At 38.9% G+C, this 17156-nt stretch overlaps 1 protein-coding gene across 19 annotated transcripts in view; it reads right to left on the bottom strand.

The window, feature by feature from the left end:
• The window catches only part of LOC117421522 (gephyrin), a 206974-nt gene that overhangs the window by 9874 nt on the left and 179944 nt on the right, over window positions 1-17156 (bottom strand). For 10 of the 19 annotated variants that reach the window (XM_058991305.1, XM_058991310.1, XM_034036033.3 and 7 more), the window contains 7 exons: window positions 16785-16843; window positions 15478-15631; window positions 14340-14461; window positions 12090-12177; window positions 9343-9416; window positions 7361-7425; window positions 3174-3275 (listed from right to left, as the gene is read on the bottom strand). In XM_058991305.1, the coding sequence (XP_058847288.1) occupies window positions 3174-3275; window positions 7361-7425; window positions 9343-9416; window positions 12090-12177; window positions 14340-14461; window positions 15478-15631; window positions 16785-16843 (664 nt within the window). The remainder of the gene's footprint in view (window positions 1-3173; window positions 3276-7360; window positions 7426-9342; window positions 9417-12089; window positions 12178-14339; window positions 14462-15477; window positions 15632-16784; window positions 16844-17156) is intronic. The other 9 variants (XM_058991304.1, XM_058991314.1, XM_058991313.1 and 6 more) reach the window with 1 other exon arrangement.

A 17156-nucleotide genomic window follows, 5' to 3' on the forward strand; every position in this document is an offset into this window, starting at 1 on the left:
ATGTTTAATGTATATCATTGTCTTTTTATGATTGACACCTGAAATATTCCCCCTCCTTAATTACCATACAATGACACCCACTGGCATGGCACTCTGAAGTATGCTTTAAACCTATGTCATCATAAAAAAGGCCAGGGTCAAGTCGCTACAATCATAGTGTGCTCCCTCTATTTTGGTTATAAATGTAGCCAGTATTGATTTTGGTGATGATTATTACATTTCTTTAACCCTTCATGGGCTCTTGCATGCTTGCTCTCCTAACCTTATATTATGTCTGGTTATTCAAGCACACGAGAAAAAAAAATAAAATAATAATAATAATAATAATAATAATAATAACAATAACAAATAATAATAATAATAATAATAATAATAATAATAATAATAATAATAACAATAACAAATAATAATAATAATAATAATAATAATAATAATAATAATAATAATAATAACAATAAAAAACACAGGAAGAAATCAACATATTGTGAAACCGACATAAAAAAACAACTAAGAAATTATAAGACTGGAAAATAAGAATGTAAAACGTTTGCTGTGAGAATGTCAGGTTAGTGATGCAATGCCAGGTACTGTTGAACTGTGTAGATTCAGTCGTTTCAATCGTTTAGTCGGGATCTCGAATGAACAGTAAGCATCACAAACGTTTTCCTACTCTCTACTTTTAACTACAGAATACAACTGAAGCACAAGGCTTAAGCCTGTAGTGAAAAACAAACGGACTCACAACTGACTCATAATTTGTAATAATACGTGAGTGCCAGATTTCTCTAAATTAACCACCATCATATGCTGTACAGTACTGGGGCGTGGACAAAAAAACAATTACTATTCCTCCCACAGTGCCACTAATAGGACGTAGGTCCACCATGTGCACTCTGGCCAGGACTGATTCAGCGTGATTCACAGCCTGTGTTTAAATTGTTCTAGAGGGTTGCGGGACCATTCCTCAGTGACTGCCGTCTCCAATTCCTTCAGGGAAGGTGGAAGTGGAGATTTGCAGCACAGTCGCTTCTCCAGGACGGCTCACAAAGTCATAATTTTTGAGTCTTAGATACGGAAGTACCTGCGCTTTTCCACGAAAAAAAGTCAGTCCAAAATGCAACTTTTATATATCGCAGAATACATGTCGATGGCTTTCTTGATATTGGTCATTAAAATATTCAAATAGTTCTGTTCTGGTGTCCACAGGGGCTCATCCAGTAAATGCACTACCTAGGAGTCATGTGATCAGGTGTTCTCTGGTTTGAATCCTGGTTGTGCAGAGCTGCATATCTTGGCAGTGCTGTAATAGCCTTTGGCACTCTAGTGGGTTAGGAAGGAAAAGTCATCTGGGAGCAATTCACCTCATCTTGACTAGGAGAGACCCTACTGATCAGGCACCCCACCAGTCCAGGCAGAGATTTCCAAGACTGGGCTCTCACATCCAGGGTTCAGTAGCCTGCTAACTTCCTTTGCTAATGTTCGGCAGATGAAAAGAGGCAGCCCTTGAATCTTTTAATCTAAAATCTAAACTGTAACTGTTTCTTACTGTGCTGCATTGTGAATACCGGTAAGGCCTGAAGGTGGTTAGCCCAGTTTTTCCAATGATAAAGTTCTGATAATCAAGATCCACTGTATTTGATTAAATTCAATGATGACGTTTTTCAAAATCACATAACCAATCCCACTGACAGTGCTCTTCCAAAACACCCTCATATAGATACCAAAAATCAATTTTCCAAGGATGTGAAGCAGTCAATACCCCGGTCTCAAACCCAGAGAGATGATGGATTACCTGCTTCTGGTAGCCTGCCCGCTCTGACTGACATTACAGGAGAGAAGTTGAGGCAGCCTTGCTGACTGTGCACCTTCAATCAAACAGCCTACACACACAGTAATCAATACAGATTTAGAGAGAGCCCTGGAAGGAAATAGCAAACCCCTGCATGGCTGATTCCACTGATCACTGGGATGCAATAACAGTGTAGAACTGCTGGAACTTCAGTTTAACTTTTGAAGCAATAACATGATCCGAGGGAGCAGACTGGACTGAGAAGGTTACCCGAAAGACAAAAGGGGGCTCTTTAAAGTCATTGGAGCAAACAGAATGATTTCATTAATCTACCTCACCATGTCTCAAAAGTGCAGTTTTGAAAGAAACACATGTTACAGCAAACACATATTTTCATTTTAAAACATATCTGGTCGTCTGATTTGCCTTCCAGGAAGTCTGCTACTGCTGTACTTCCTGGGTCATTTCACCTCAGCAGTGTCTTCAGGGTCAAAGCATCTTACTGGCTGCAAAGCATGTCAGTCATTAGGACAAGCAGCTGATTGCTTAATGAAAAGAATCCAGTGAAGGGGTGGGGACAATTTCATTCTCCAGGTAGAATGACCCAGGAAGTGTGACACAGTCTAAAACAAACAGAGTGTTCTTTAACCTAGTGTAGTATCATATATGATAATTAAAATACATTTCTTTCAAAACTGCACATTTGAGACATATATAATGAATGGATGATCAAGAAAATGTATGTAACTATTTAGTTAGCTACAATTACTTTGAAAGAGTGGACTATGCTGGTTTCCACCTTCACACAAAGGAACCAGAGGCGATGATCATGGAGGACTGGTCACATATCTGAATAATTTAAACAATGGGAAAACACTGACAGGGATAATGCCTATTTCTTTCTCCCAGGGGAGTCTGCTAAAACAAAAACTCAAGAAGCTCACAAATTTAATTTAGCAAAAAAATATATATATAGACAGTAAACGACAAAAAAAGGACAGAAAAACCAAACAAACCACAACAGGTAATTTTTGCTTTAGGCAAGTGATATGCTGAAACAATCCCACCAACGAACACCAAAGAAATCAGTTTCACAAACACATTTCTCAGAAAACAGAACAGAAATCACATTCATGTGCCTCAATTTAAATTTTGTGTTGTGTTTTTTTTCTTTTCTTTTTTAAAATAAAAGATCAATTCTCTGGATAGAGATAGATTTTAAAGGCGTAGTGTCCCATTTGGTTAATAATGATTACCTTATTGTCTTAAGTTACCAATGTGTAGCTATTAATATTACTTCCTTTAAACCCTCATCGCTTTTTTTTTCCACTTTCCGTTTTCTGAGCTACAATGGAGCTTGTAGTTGACACTGATAAGCACCTACTTCCACGAGTAGCAGCAGGGGCTTGCTTGCTCGGCTCTGCATGCTGTGGTGGCACAGAGGTGTCAAGGAGGATGGAGCTTGTGTCTCTGAAGCTGAAACTACCTTTGGGGAATATAAACAAACTGGCCAGTCACCAAAGTCTGCTAGCTGATGAAGCAGGGTGCACAGAAGGAGGGTTGGGGGAGGGGTGTGGGTTGGTATGAAAGCATGTAGGAAGCTGTGATAACAATTTAGTATAACATTTTTACACAACAACACAGGCCCACGATTAAAAGGACTAGCTGTAATTCATTTAGTGCTGGTTAAGGTAACCTCAGTCAAAGATTAGTCCAGGATTAGTGTTAATCAGGGTTTGTGAAACCAGGCTTGTGTTGAATTCCAGCCACTTTATATAAAAGCTTGACAAGCAGCTCAAGGTTCTTTAGATGTGCTTGTCTCTGGATATGACTAGGTGGTGACAGGAATCACAGTAAGACTCACACTTGCATGGCAGTTTGAGCCATTCCAGGTTTTATTATGAGTTTAAAGCAGTGCTAAGCAAGGTTTTAAAATACCTTTTTCTAAGAACTAGCGGTAGCAAAATCTCTGGTTTAGTTTTTGTTTTGGAACATACTGTTATTTCAGAGACAACACTACAGAAGTAAAACTTGCTGCTGCTTCCTGGTACCAATCGCATCCTGCGCTGTAGCTCAGTTTCACTCAGGTCATGTCACCTACTACACAGGAAGTGATTCGATACCAGGAAGAAACAGTCCCCCTACATTAACATTATCTACAGCATTATGTCTGCACAATGTATATATCTACAGCATTGTACCTGCACAATCTATTATATGCAGCATTATACCTGCACAATCTATTATATACAGCATTATACCTGCACAATCTATTATCTACAGCATTATACCTGCACAATCTATTATCTACAGCATTATACCTGCACAATCTATTATCTACAGCATTATACCTGCACAATCTATTATCTACAGCATTGTACCTGCACAATCTATTATATACAGCATTATACCTGCACAATCTATTATCTACAGCATTATACCTGCACAATCTATTATCTACAGCATTGTACCTGCACAATCTATTATATACAGCATTATACCTGCACAATCTATTATATACAGCATTATACCTGCACAATCTATTATATACAGCATTGGGCCTGCACAATCTATTATATACAGCATTGTACCTGCACAATCTATTATATACAGCATTGTGCCTGCACAATCTATTATCTACAGCATTATACCTGCACAATCTATTATATACAGCATTATACCTGCACAATCTATTATCTACAGCATTGTACCTGCACAATCTATTATATACAGCATTATACCTGCACAATCTATTATCTACAGCATTATACCTGCACAATCTATTATATACAGCATTATACCTGCACAATCTATTATCTACAGCATTATACCTGCACAATCTATTATATACAGCATTATACCTGCACAATCTATTATATACAGCATTATACCTGCACAATCTATTATCTACAGCATTGTGCCTGCACAATCTATTATCTACAGCATTATACCTGCACAATCTATTATCTACAGCATTATACCTGCACAATCTATTATCTACAGCATTATACCTGCACAATCTATTATATACAGCATTATACCTGCACAATCTATTATCTACAGCATTGTACCTGCACAATCTATTATATACAGCATTATACCTGCACAATCTATTATCTACAGCATTATACCTGCACAATCTATTATCTACAGCATTGTACCTGCACAATCTATTATATACAGCATTATACCTGCACAATCTATTATATACAGCATTATACCTGCACAATCTATTATATACAGCATTATACCTGCACAATCTATTATATACAGCATTAAACCTGCACAATCTATTATCTACAGCATTGTACCTGCACAATGTATATATCTACAGCATTGTACCTGCACAATGTATATATCTACAGCATTGTACCTGCACAATCTATTATATACAGCATTGTGTCTGCACCATCTGAATAGCCAGAGTTAAAGTATAAAACAGCTGCTTTTAAAAGCTTGGTTAGAGCTCCTTTAAAGGTTAGCAAGAAATAATCATTAGCATAGCATTCTCACAAGTCCATAATATTTTTGAGTTTTACAAACTTTATTTTACTCAGGTTTGAATGAAATGTATCCAGTATAGGCCTGTTTTCAATAACTTTCCACAGCTTTCTACTGCTGTACCAATCAAAACAACTGTGTCAGGAATATCCACACCCCCATTACAGCTATGAATTCAAATGTGGAGCCCTCAGGCAGCATCATGACAAAGCAGATCAACATGACCTACAACTGTGTCAGGAATATCCACACCCCCATTACAGCTATGAATTCAAATGTGGAGCCCTCAGGCAGCATCATGACAAAGCAGATCAACATGACCTACACCCACAGGACTGTACAGGATCTGCATGTAACATACAAGGTAAAGATTATAGAAAGTAAAGGAGACGAATGTTTCAGCTCGTGCCTTCATCAGTGTACTGAATGTACAAATGGATGGATGCCATATATATTCTCAGATTGCAATACTGTCAATGTTCCAGTATATGTAAAAGTGGAAGTGTAATGTATGTTTGTTATATGGACAGACAAACTATTGCCTTCTTTTCTTTATAGATTCAGATACTCTCAATGTATCGTCTCAAGGAAAACACGTGACACATGTGCAGCAGTAATGATCTGTGTTGAATGTGTTACAGAATGGGCTCTATTCAGCTATTCAAACAGCAGCACCATCGATCACAACATTATAATAGGGCCCTCTACCGGAATTTTACAAACCATTAAATGCAAAAGCATGTTTGAAAAAAAAAAACAAAAAAACAAAAAAAAAAAACACATATAGATACATCTTTATTTATATATAGATTACATATATATATACTGTATATATATACTTGAAATGTAATGGAATTTATTTTAAAGTATAGTTAGAATGCATTTCCTGGCCCTACTATAAACTAATTATATTAGATATATTCTGGGATACACTGTTTACATAGAATGCTATAATTGGATTGTCATTAATTATCATTCTTATTAACATACTAATTAGGCACTTACACGCCTGACAATGACTTTAATTGGTGTGTCCTTCCGCTGTTTTATAAAAGAATGTTCAGGAGAGCATCTGCATGTCTGTGTGCGTGTGTGTGTGGGCGTGCGTGCATGCGTGCGTGTGTGTGCGTACGTGCGTGCGTGTGTGTGCGTGCGTGTATACTGTATTTATTATTTTACAAATAGTAATAATAACTATTGATCCCATGTGTGCCGTTTTACTGGAGAATACTGGTTTGATTACTGAGACCAGTTGATAACAATGCGATTGCTGTAATGTTACTGAGACAGGACGGTGCAGATGTTCATGTAGAGAGGAGTTAGCCTCTACTTTTTTTGCTCTGGGTCATTTCCAGAGTGGATGACTTGCATGGACTGTCCGTTTCCTTCAATTTCCACATCTCCTTTTTTTTTTGTTTACCTGTTAGTGGATTTATATTTCATTATTAATATTTTATGATGAGGCTCCAGCCATGGTGTGACTGACCAATCAAAGAGCAATATCACTGCCTGCCATTTTATAAACACATTTCTGACATATTTAGACCATGTTTAAGAGTATACTACAAACCCTCAGTACTTTCAGCAAATTTTGCTATATTTAATTTCCTACCTTTAATATCTCAATGTGTGTGTTCTATGCCATTCTTCTTGTTTTTGCACAGATCATTTGCCTTGCTTACTAACTAATGCTTAAGATGGGTAAGAATATTAGCGCTTCCACAAAATCAGCCTTCAGGAATCAGCCTTGAGGAAGTACTATTTGCTGGACTAGTTAGTAAGCATGGCGGGTAATGATCCAACCAGAAACAACACCAGAGAAGCTCTACAATAGTGTTTAGTTGACGGCATTTAATTTAGATTTTCTACTAAAACATATAAAGAGGTAGAGTGTTTGAAACAAGCCAGGGTCCTGGCTCTGATTGTGTGTGGTTCATAGAAGGTCCTGTCTCATGATGAGCAGCGGTGGTACACTATACAGATCTGCTGCTCTGAACTACCTTTCTTAAGACAACCTTTCATGATTAGATGGTTCTTTCAAGACTACAAATGACAACATTTGGAAATTACCTGGTAGGGCAAAGATTAGTTTCCTAGCACCGTCGATGTCCACAGTGGCAAAAGTTGTTGGGAGACTGCAACAGAAAAAAAGAAATGAACCATTGTCACATGAATAGGATATTGCAGATTCAATTAGACATGACTGTTTGGCAAAACCTTTGAAGAATGGATTGCTAATCTATATGAATGCCAATAAAATGGCATTAGAGTAACTGGAGTAAATAGCTTCGATTTGAATTGCTTTTTTTACAGTGCATTTCTTTGTATGGCGTTTGCAATCATTCTCAGTGGTTCTGGGTTCCCATATTATTTCCGTTTTTCTCTAAATCTGCCTTTACCTGCCTTTGAACTGGTCTGAACTGTCAGGACTGAACAGCCTTCCTCATTGCAATACAATCATGTGACAATGTAACCTTTCAACTCTGTGAGCCCCAGCTACTCTATTTCTAGGGAGAGAGAGAGAGGTGGGCCTAACAGAGTTGAATGGTCACATGATTTGAGTAGAATAAGGAAGTCACTTTACAATTGTAAATCACTGTGTGTAAGCACTGCTCTTGTGAGACACCTTGCTCATAAACACTCACACATCCAGAAGTGGACAGAATCACCTATTCAGGGATGTTATTTGGTGAGCAAGGGGTCTGAGTGGTGTTTAAACAGGCAGTAAATGTCAGAGCCGTGCGGATACTTGCTGGAGGATACTGTAGATCGGTTCCTAGTGCAACTCCTCCTTTGAGGACTTTGCAGCCCTGCTCCACTCTGCTCTGCTGCCTCTGATCTTCAAGCCTCTAACTTCAGTTTCCTGCTTTAGCTGCCATCCTCACCAGCCTGGCTTCAACGAGCCCTGGGATTTTACCCCTCGTTAATTAAGCAGCACGGCCTGACACAGATTGATTTGCTGTAAGATTTTAATTAAGGGGAAACGTGTTCCTCTTAAATTTTGATAGTGTCTGTTCGTAGTAACATAGCCCTGTACAAGCCCCACTAGTCTCTACAGCATGGAATAGCTCAGACCGCTCTGCAATAGCGCGTTCGTGTAGAGCCACAGAGTTTAAAAAGAGGTGACATTTAAGAGGGTTGGAGTCTAACAAACAAATGTGGCAAAGTATTAGCTCTATAGGAATTTCATGATAAGACTTGCCACTATAATGAAAATACAAGGCTCCATTTTTAAATATCTGTTGTGTTTCCTGACCTATAATGGAGCTTGAAGAGGTCACTTGTAACTCTCTGTTGCTGCAAGAAGTAGCAGGTGCACGACTATGAGGCAAACAGGACATACAGCTACAGTTTTGCATCACCCTATAGAATTAACACTTTTTGCTTCATAGAGTCGAATAAAACCTGCTAAATAATGTTACGTTAACATACTGAAATGCATACCGCTTTGTAGTTTTCCATATACTTAATGAAAAACTGATAAAAAATTGAAAAATTTCTAATATCTAACATGAAAGGGCAGCAGTGTGGAGTAGTGGTTAGGGCTCTGGACTCTTGACCGGAGGGTTGTAGGTTCAATCCCAGGTGGGGGACACTGCTGCTGTACCCTCGAGCAAGGTACTTTACCTAGATTGCTCCAGTAAAAACCCAACTATATAAATGGGTAATTATATGTAAAAATAATTTGTAAAAAATAATGTAACTGTATGTAAAAATAATGTGATATCTTGTAACAATTGTAAGTCGCCCTGGATAAGGGCGTCTGCTAAGAAATAAATAATAATAATAATGAAATACTGTACTAGTATTATGGCTTCTGGGAGACTTTTGCGATACCATTTTGTAGTTTCTTTGAGTACATGATTTTAAATAAAAGATCTAAATTATGTTAATGTCGGTTTTGTTTTTAAATTAGGTCTCAATCCTAAAATTTTACTAATTTCTATACTTTTGGCCATAGCTGTAGGTTGATAAGGGGTATTGCGTCCCTACTGCTAGAGTACACAAAGTGAAATGGAGATTAGGAAAAGAAAACTTGTTTCTGGTCTTACCCAGGTTTCATAAACACTCGTCCGAAGTGAATCTGAGCGTGAAGATCGATATCCAGCACCTGCTTCAGGTAGTCCTGGAGGGTAACAGCATCATTTTACACAGAGAAAACATCAGCCATACTGCAAACTAAACACGTGTCTTTGAAATGCCATGGCTCATTCTTAAAGGGAAGCCTTTTGAAATGTGTGCTCATGCCTGTTTGGTTTGCTGGTGATATTTTTTCATTGTGAATCCCTCTTATGCTGTCACAGGTAATAGGGCCCCATTTTCTTCTGTGTAACCCTCAGAAACATTTACCACAGTCATTTTAAAAGCTAATTTTACTTTTAACATGTGCTTTACAATGCTTCCCTATGCTTTACCATACCTCTCTGTTCTTTACAATGCTTGCCTATGCTTTATCAAACCTTTCTGTGCTTTACACTGCTTCCCTATGCTTTACCATACCACTCTGTGCTTTACAATGTTTCCCTATGCTTTACCATACCTCTCTGTGCTTTACCATACCTCTCTGTGCTTTACAATGCTTCCCTATGCTGGAATGGAGTTGGGTGGAGGTTGCTTTGATAAAAGTGAACAGTGATGCTGGAATGGAGTTGGGTGAAGGTTGTTTTGATAATGGGTGTTTTTTTTGTTTTTTTACAGCTTTAAGGAACAAGGGTCCTCCCAGGACTTCAAGAACAACAACACAGATTTAATTGACATTTATAGAGTCCTAAAATGTTCTGATAAACCAAATGACCATTTCAAACTCGGCACAGCATAGGAATGCAGGGCCAACTGGAAGTTCTTCTAGGTGTCTTCGTTTATTTTACTAACTAATCACAAGATAAAACAGTTAACGAATCCCCCTTAAGAGAGTAGAGAACAAAAAAAAAACAGTGAACCTTCTTTAACAAGGATTACTTTATTAACTAATGAGTTAAAGCTTTGTGAATAGACCCCAGCATAAACTGATTTAGAAAGTGATGACAATTACAAAAGCTAAAAAATTAGAACACTAACAAGAACTGAGGATTGATTTTTTAAAACCATCTTCCCCCACAATCCCAGATAAACTAGAAATTAATGGAGTTCCCTAGACAAACAAACTGCAGCAATTGAAAAATGGGATGAAGTAATTTCCAAGATGGTTCTGTTTAAGTTTTAATCCAGTAGGTGGCACTGTTGTACAAGCAACACAAGAAGAAACATTTTAGTTGTTGTACAGTAGGTTTTATAGTACTATTCACTCCCCTTAATTTGTGTAAGTCAGGCATCATAGGCATAGTTGTTACTATTGACTGCCTCTCTTGTATATCAAGTGTGAAATGTCTTTAAGAGGAATGAATTCCGATCTTTTTGATGTGTCGTGCAGATATGTGTGTCCTCACTATGTAACAGGGAACTTCCTATTAGGCATAAGCTGTGATATTGCGAGCGATTCCTAACTTCTGGGACACCGTGTCATACAGTAACTCAACCATAAGACCTTGATCAAACTGAAAAGAAGTGGAGTATAAGCTGCCTACTGCTTTAGCTATAAAACTCAAGTTTGGTATAGAAAACCAGCTGGTGTGTGAATGGAGTCAGATTGGTCAAGGACTGGGAGGAAATAAAAAATGGGTGTCGTTAGCAATTACTTAGCATAGTAATAAACTGGGATTTAATTCAGGCTAATGTGGGAGTAGTTGATTAAGATATAGAGTGGATTTAAGAAATAAATAGGTTGTCTACATGAAATAGGTCAAAGATACAGGCACCCGCCTACTGATTTTGTGACTATTATTAATATTATTATTATATTACGTATTTTCTTTCTTTCTAAGAATAAAAAAAAATCAATAAAGCAGTTTTATATATAGTATAATTTGTACATTTCGTTTTATCAGCGTATCAGCTACATGTAGAAAGATTATTGGAATATCCCTGCTCAAGCAGTGAGTGTTATTATGGGGAATGGCAGGAAATCATGTTATAATTGCAGAGTTAGTACTTTATATTTTTATATTCCCTCAGACTCTGTCATGTCTGCAGAGTTGTGCTGATAAAGTATTCTGCATCTCTCTGACTGGTGCTGAGAAAGTATTCTGCATCTCTCTGACTGGTGCTGAGAAAGTATTCTGCATCTCTCTGACTGGTGCTGAGAAAGTATTCTGCATCTCTCTGACTGGTGCTGAGAAAGTATTCTGCATCTCTCTGACTGGTGCTGAGAAAGTATTCTGCATCTCTCTGACTGTCACAATGTATATTGGAAATGTCTTGTGCTTGCTGAACAACACCACCGACTAATAAAGGGGGACTTTTAGTTTATTTCCAAGAGTCTTGTGGACTTATTCTACATGTATGTAGTGAAGATTACAACGACAGTTCTTATTCTAATTCAATATATTCTTCTAGTTTGATTAAAAACAGGCAGGTTACTACCCTGTAATGTTGTATTGCTGATCTGGTTTGTTAAAATGTCTACTATAAAATGTTCATTTTTTACTTTTATAACAGTTTCTTCATTTTAAAAACCCAATAAAAATATTTTTTATAAACTATAATGTCCATTTTCTCATTTGCAGCGTCGGACAGGAAACTAAGCATCCAATTTATCTCCAATTAAAACCCACTCTTATTAAATTTGCAAGGTTGCGGCTGTGCTTAATTTGAGATGCTCAGTGAACTGTGGCCCTAGCTTTTAACCATCCCTGCACTCCCATCATGAGCTGTGGCTCCTGACTGCACAGAGGCGCTGTAGTGAACCCCCAGCCTGGCCTACCTTCTCCCCCATAGACACGCCCCCTGAGGTGATGATGACGTCAGCGCGGCTGATTCCCTCGTTCAGAGCGTTGAGAAGGTCGTCAGGACTGCGGGGGGACAAGACAAAGCGAAAGACTTATTAGACTCTAGAAACAACGTTTCATCAATACTATTACTAGTATTTAGAAATACTGAGAAACTTCATAAATTCAGTGACAAACTGAATCTAGGACAGACTGCTCATTACAGTCTTTTGTATATTTTTTAAAGGGGAGATGATTATCTATTCAGGGATACCAAGATATTTAGCAAGCCAGCAGTCTGAATGAGCTTATCTGGCAACAAACTCCTCATGCCCAGTTTTACTGCTTTCCTAGAAAAAGGAGAACATTTTGGGGTACCATTGTACTAGTGAGATGAATTGCTATTTAAAATCTTCAGTCAGTTTTAATTGAAACAAACAGGGATACCACAATTTCCTCATAAGAATTTTTAACATAAATGTTTTGTTTTTTTTCTATACACTTTATAACACAAATTCCCTTAGCTCTTCCTTTTGGATGCAATTCTATTTGGAGCCACAACAGGTAAGAATCAATAACAATTAATTTGGAGGCAGTAGTGTGGTTTCCAGCTGCAATGCAATAAGGGTGTTTTGGGAGATAGATGGTAATCCGTTTTATCAGGATTGCTGATCTTAGGGTTCATCTCACTTCAACACACACCTCTGTTAAGCTAAAAAACACACAAGGACCAATGGGAGTGTGCAGCGGAATCTGTGTTTTTGTATAGAGATTTTCCACTTACCAACACAAAGTTGGGGGAAGAAGTGAGAGTTTCCAACAACTAGAGGTCATGTCTAAAACGACCACCGGAAAAGAAGCTTTGAATAATGATCCGAGCAACAGCAATAGAGAATGACAAAAATATTAAACAGGGAGCAGCTGTAATATTAAGGCTGTCCGCTGGTCAGATTATTAAAACAGTACCTGTGGTATTTGCGTAGATCACCCCACATTTATGAGAGTTCTGTTCACTTTCTTAACACTGCAGCTGCCATCAATAGATCAATACTTAGCTACCAATTTCACACTTCATGACCGACTTCAATTAACAGAGAAATAGATTTATGCTAGATCTCCCCATTGGTTCTATTTTATTGTAGTCATTTTCAACTAATTAGTTATTACTCAAGCGCCTCACTTATCTGTTGGACCTTTTTACAAGTACAAATACTCAGCTCTCTCTTCACATCCATCTCCTTTAACCTTTTAACTGTTCCGCGCCGGTGCGTTCCGCAGGGTAATACACAGAGCGCATTGCAAAAGTTCTGATAGGAAGTGCGTTTGAAGTAATTACACTACAGTGAAAGTGCCAGATTCATTTGTTTGGTGGGAACTTGAAGTACACTGAAAGTAAGCAGGTTCAAATTTCTGTTATTTTTTTTATTGACGACCTCCTTATCTTTTCATGATGTTTGTAATCATTCAGAGTGCTTCTTTTCACGATCAAACCAGTTGCATTTTCTCATTTACAAGTGTTTTACGGAGCAAAGACACATGGGCAGCTCTAGCCTAGGTTGCACATTTTTATGTCTGGCTACTTGAACTGAAGAGCAGCTCCTGAACTGATAGTCAAAGCTCCTTAAAACACTACAAATGAGAACATGCAACTGGAAGCCTCCTGCTCTATGAGCCACCATGGGCTTTGATTACTGTGCGAGTGATAAACCCAGAGCAGCAATGCAGCATACTGTAGGACGGAGGCCTTTCTTTGCCCACGGCTGGGCTTGAAAAATCAAAGTGTTTAGGGAAATGTTTCTGTCAGTTAATAGCTGACAATCATTTAATGCTTGTCTACAGTTGTTTTTTGGTAATGTGGTACATGAATCTTGGCTGGGCAAACTGGCTTTAAAATTGTTTTTGCAGGGAAAGACAGACACATCTCTGAGCTGAGATTGGAAGACGTCCTCCTTGGAACAACATACAAAAACATTCCTATTAGAAGGGGATCTGTGGTATGAATAAACTAATCTAGTTACAAAATAAAAGTTGAACAAGACACGACTACACCTGCCCATCCATGGATCCATGGTGCTTTACTGTCTCTTACAGGGAGTATCACCTGCTCATTACAGTCAGTCTGCTTGACACCTATTATTTCAAACTTTCATTAGCTGTCAAATTACACTTGAAAACAGGCAGGCAGGCCGCCCCAGTTTGATACTTGAACGAGAGGAGGCGCAGTGTGTGAGGAGCGAGTGACGTACTTGTCTCCGACGATGCCCAGGTTGATGGTTGGGTAGCCGTGCTCCTGGATGGTGGCGAGGAGGGTGGACCGGTTACTGTCCCGGATCTTGCCTGGGTGGAGGTCATCCTCTGGATTCAGCAGCTGCAGCACAAGCACAAGCAACCTGGTTACCAGCACACACTGAGCTACAGCAAATACTGTGGAGCCAAACCCCTACCCTGTGGTTTCAGACAATCAATAAAACATGCAGTCGTCTGGAATGTACTAGATAAGTACATACTTCTGTAACTTGACAATACAACAGACAATGAACAGTAATATGTTTAACAAGAATCATGTACAGTGCCCCTTCCATATTTCAAAGTTTGCATATCCCAATGTGTGGAAATATACAAACGCTGGGGATTTAAACTGTTGACTTTGTGCTTAAGCATTTGTTTATTTCTTTCTAAATAGAACCTGATTTCTATCCGAATATTTATTCTTTCTTGATTACATATAAAAAATACATCTGATTTCACCCGATTTTATCATTAAATAATTCTACCTGATTTTTAAAAAAGCATTCACCCGAATTTGGAAACAAATTTCACCCAAAAAAGACTCCCTAATAACAGGTAATGCATTTATCTCATTTCTACAAGTATTTCCACAAAGTGTCTTTATCCATCTTGTAAGAATGCTTTATCAGTGGCTTTGTTTGTGATTGTGTTCACAGTCGTAGTCGATGCACTGTTGCTGTCGTCTTCGTCAGCACTTTTAACCTTCTTAAAGAAGTAGTTTGTAATAGAAGTTTGACTGCAGCACTGGCAGGCATTACCTTGCACAGACAACAGCATGCACTACTGCCCTTTAACAGCTTGCCTTGGACACAATCCGGAGCCAAGTTCATACTTAACTGTGTGTTTGTACAGAATGAGGTCTTGATCACCGAATAGACGCCCTCATTATAATGCGGGCGTGCTCACTTGCTGCAATACATGCTAATGTGCCCCAGCCTGGTATTTCACTGTGCTTATCTCGTCAGAAAGAATAATATATGCACACATTGATTAAAGGCCAAACAGCCAAAATAAATCTTTTTTTTTTTTTTTTTTTTTTTTTTAAATTAACCTTTTTTTTTCCTTGACCGCTACCGGTCTGACTCTGTCATTTACCTCGTTCCCTGTTGACATGACCGCCACCACTGGGAATTTCTGAACCTCCACTTCTGTGACCCCCACCGTTGCTAGGAGACCAATCTCTGAGGGGCCCATGTGGGTTCCTTTCGCCAGCACGCACTCCCCTCTCTTAATGTCATGGCCTATGGGTCTGGAAAAGACAACATAATTAAAAGATGAACATGCAGGATGATTTATGGCAACCCAGAGCTTGCTCCTGGGCTTGTGTTGTAAGCTTTAACAGAGAGGGTTAAGGGGAAGCAGCGCTGTGCTGCACGGATAATTGATATTATTGATCTGGGTCGCTAAAGCAAGATATTACTCCTGTCCTAATAAATATTCTTAAGGTGGTAAGCATGCGTAAAATAGACATTCTAACTTCTAATTTAACAGAAGCCTAGCATTTGGACCCCAATGTAAAATAGAGAAAGTAAAAATACAAGGAGATAAATACAGCCCAACACTTGTAAGATCTCATATGCAGCTGGCCGTAGTAGCAACGGCTTTAGAAATGTACATTTTAACTGGCTTTTGCTAATATGATTCCTTCATTTTAGACTATGAAAGTGAATGCACCATATTGGTCCGACTCTATTACAGCCCCTCCATGTTTTCTTCTGTTTAGTGCCTTTGGTATCCGGTTCAGTCTGGTGCATCTATAACTTAGAAACTCGATCCCAAAATCTGAAGAAGCTTCTTTTGGTTCAAGTGTCACTGTACTCAGATTTCTATGGCATTGTGAACGGGAGAGAATGAATCTGCGCTGCAAATCTGCCTCCCGACCTGGGAGGGCGCTAAGTAAGGTTGGGGTTAAGCCTTCACAAGGATGGGCTGACTTGATGGTAGGACAGAACCGGAAGTCGGCCATCTTGGTGAAAGGGTGTTGCTGTAAGGCTGCTAAACAACTCTATTGTGATCAGCTGTGGTGCGTGCGGTGATTGGATAAAGTGTGACGCCATGCTGATCACAGGGAGGAGTTTGACAGTACAAAGGGGATGTAGCTACGTGAGCGCGGCCCCTTGCGCTGAAATATTAAACAAGCTGGAGCGCTACTGTTGGGTTTTGTATTGTAGCGGGAGACTGATCGGGAGCTGATGCTAACAAGCCAGCACAACCACGCAGGATTTCAACACTGCCACACCACCACACCTGCACTGGCACTGGTAGCACCTGCCTTTCCATGAGCACTGTGTGACGTAAATAAACTGTATTGTAAATAGACCCTCTGTTTGGACATCAATTCATTCCTGCACCACTCCCATGCTGACAGGCATTCCCACAGAACAGAAGGTCCAGACACTAACCTGATGTCTTGTCCTGGACGAGCTTGAACCAGAATCCGGACCTCCAGCTCCTCTGTACCCTGCAAAACAAATATTCCTGTTGCACAGGCGCGACGTTCAACTGCACAATATCTCCACTGCTCCATCCAAAACAACGCCCAAGTCTTAGCTGTCAGAAAGGCTCACAATGTTTAATAAAAACAGAATTGTTCTTTGTTTAGGGGAAAAGAAATACACCTTATTCAGGTATATAGTCATTTTGAACTCATTTTATACACAACTTTTATCAGCAATTCAAATTACTGTGCATCTATTTAGCAAAGTTAAATTGAGTTTTCTAGATGCAATTTTCTCTCCCTCCCCTGAAGGCCTGGTATTATCTGCTGCGTTTCT

Source organism: Acipenser ruthenus, chromosome 18 (assembly GCF_902713425.1).
Source record: "Acipenser ruthenus chromosome 18, fAciRut3.2 maternal haplotype, whole genome shotgun sequence".
Classification (NCBI taxonomy): domain Eukaryota; kingdom Metazoa; phylum Chordata; class Actinopteri; order Acipenseriformes; family Acipenseridae; genus Acipenser; species Acipenser ruthenus.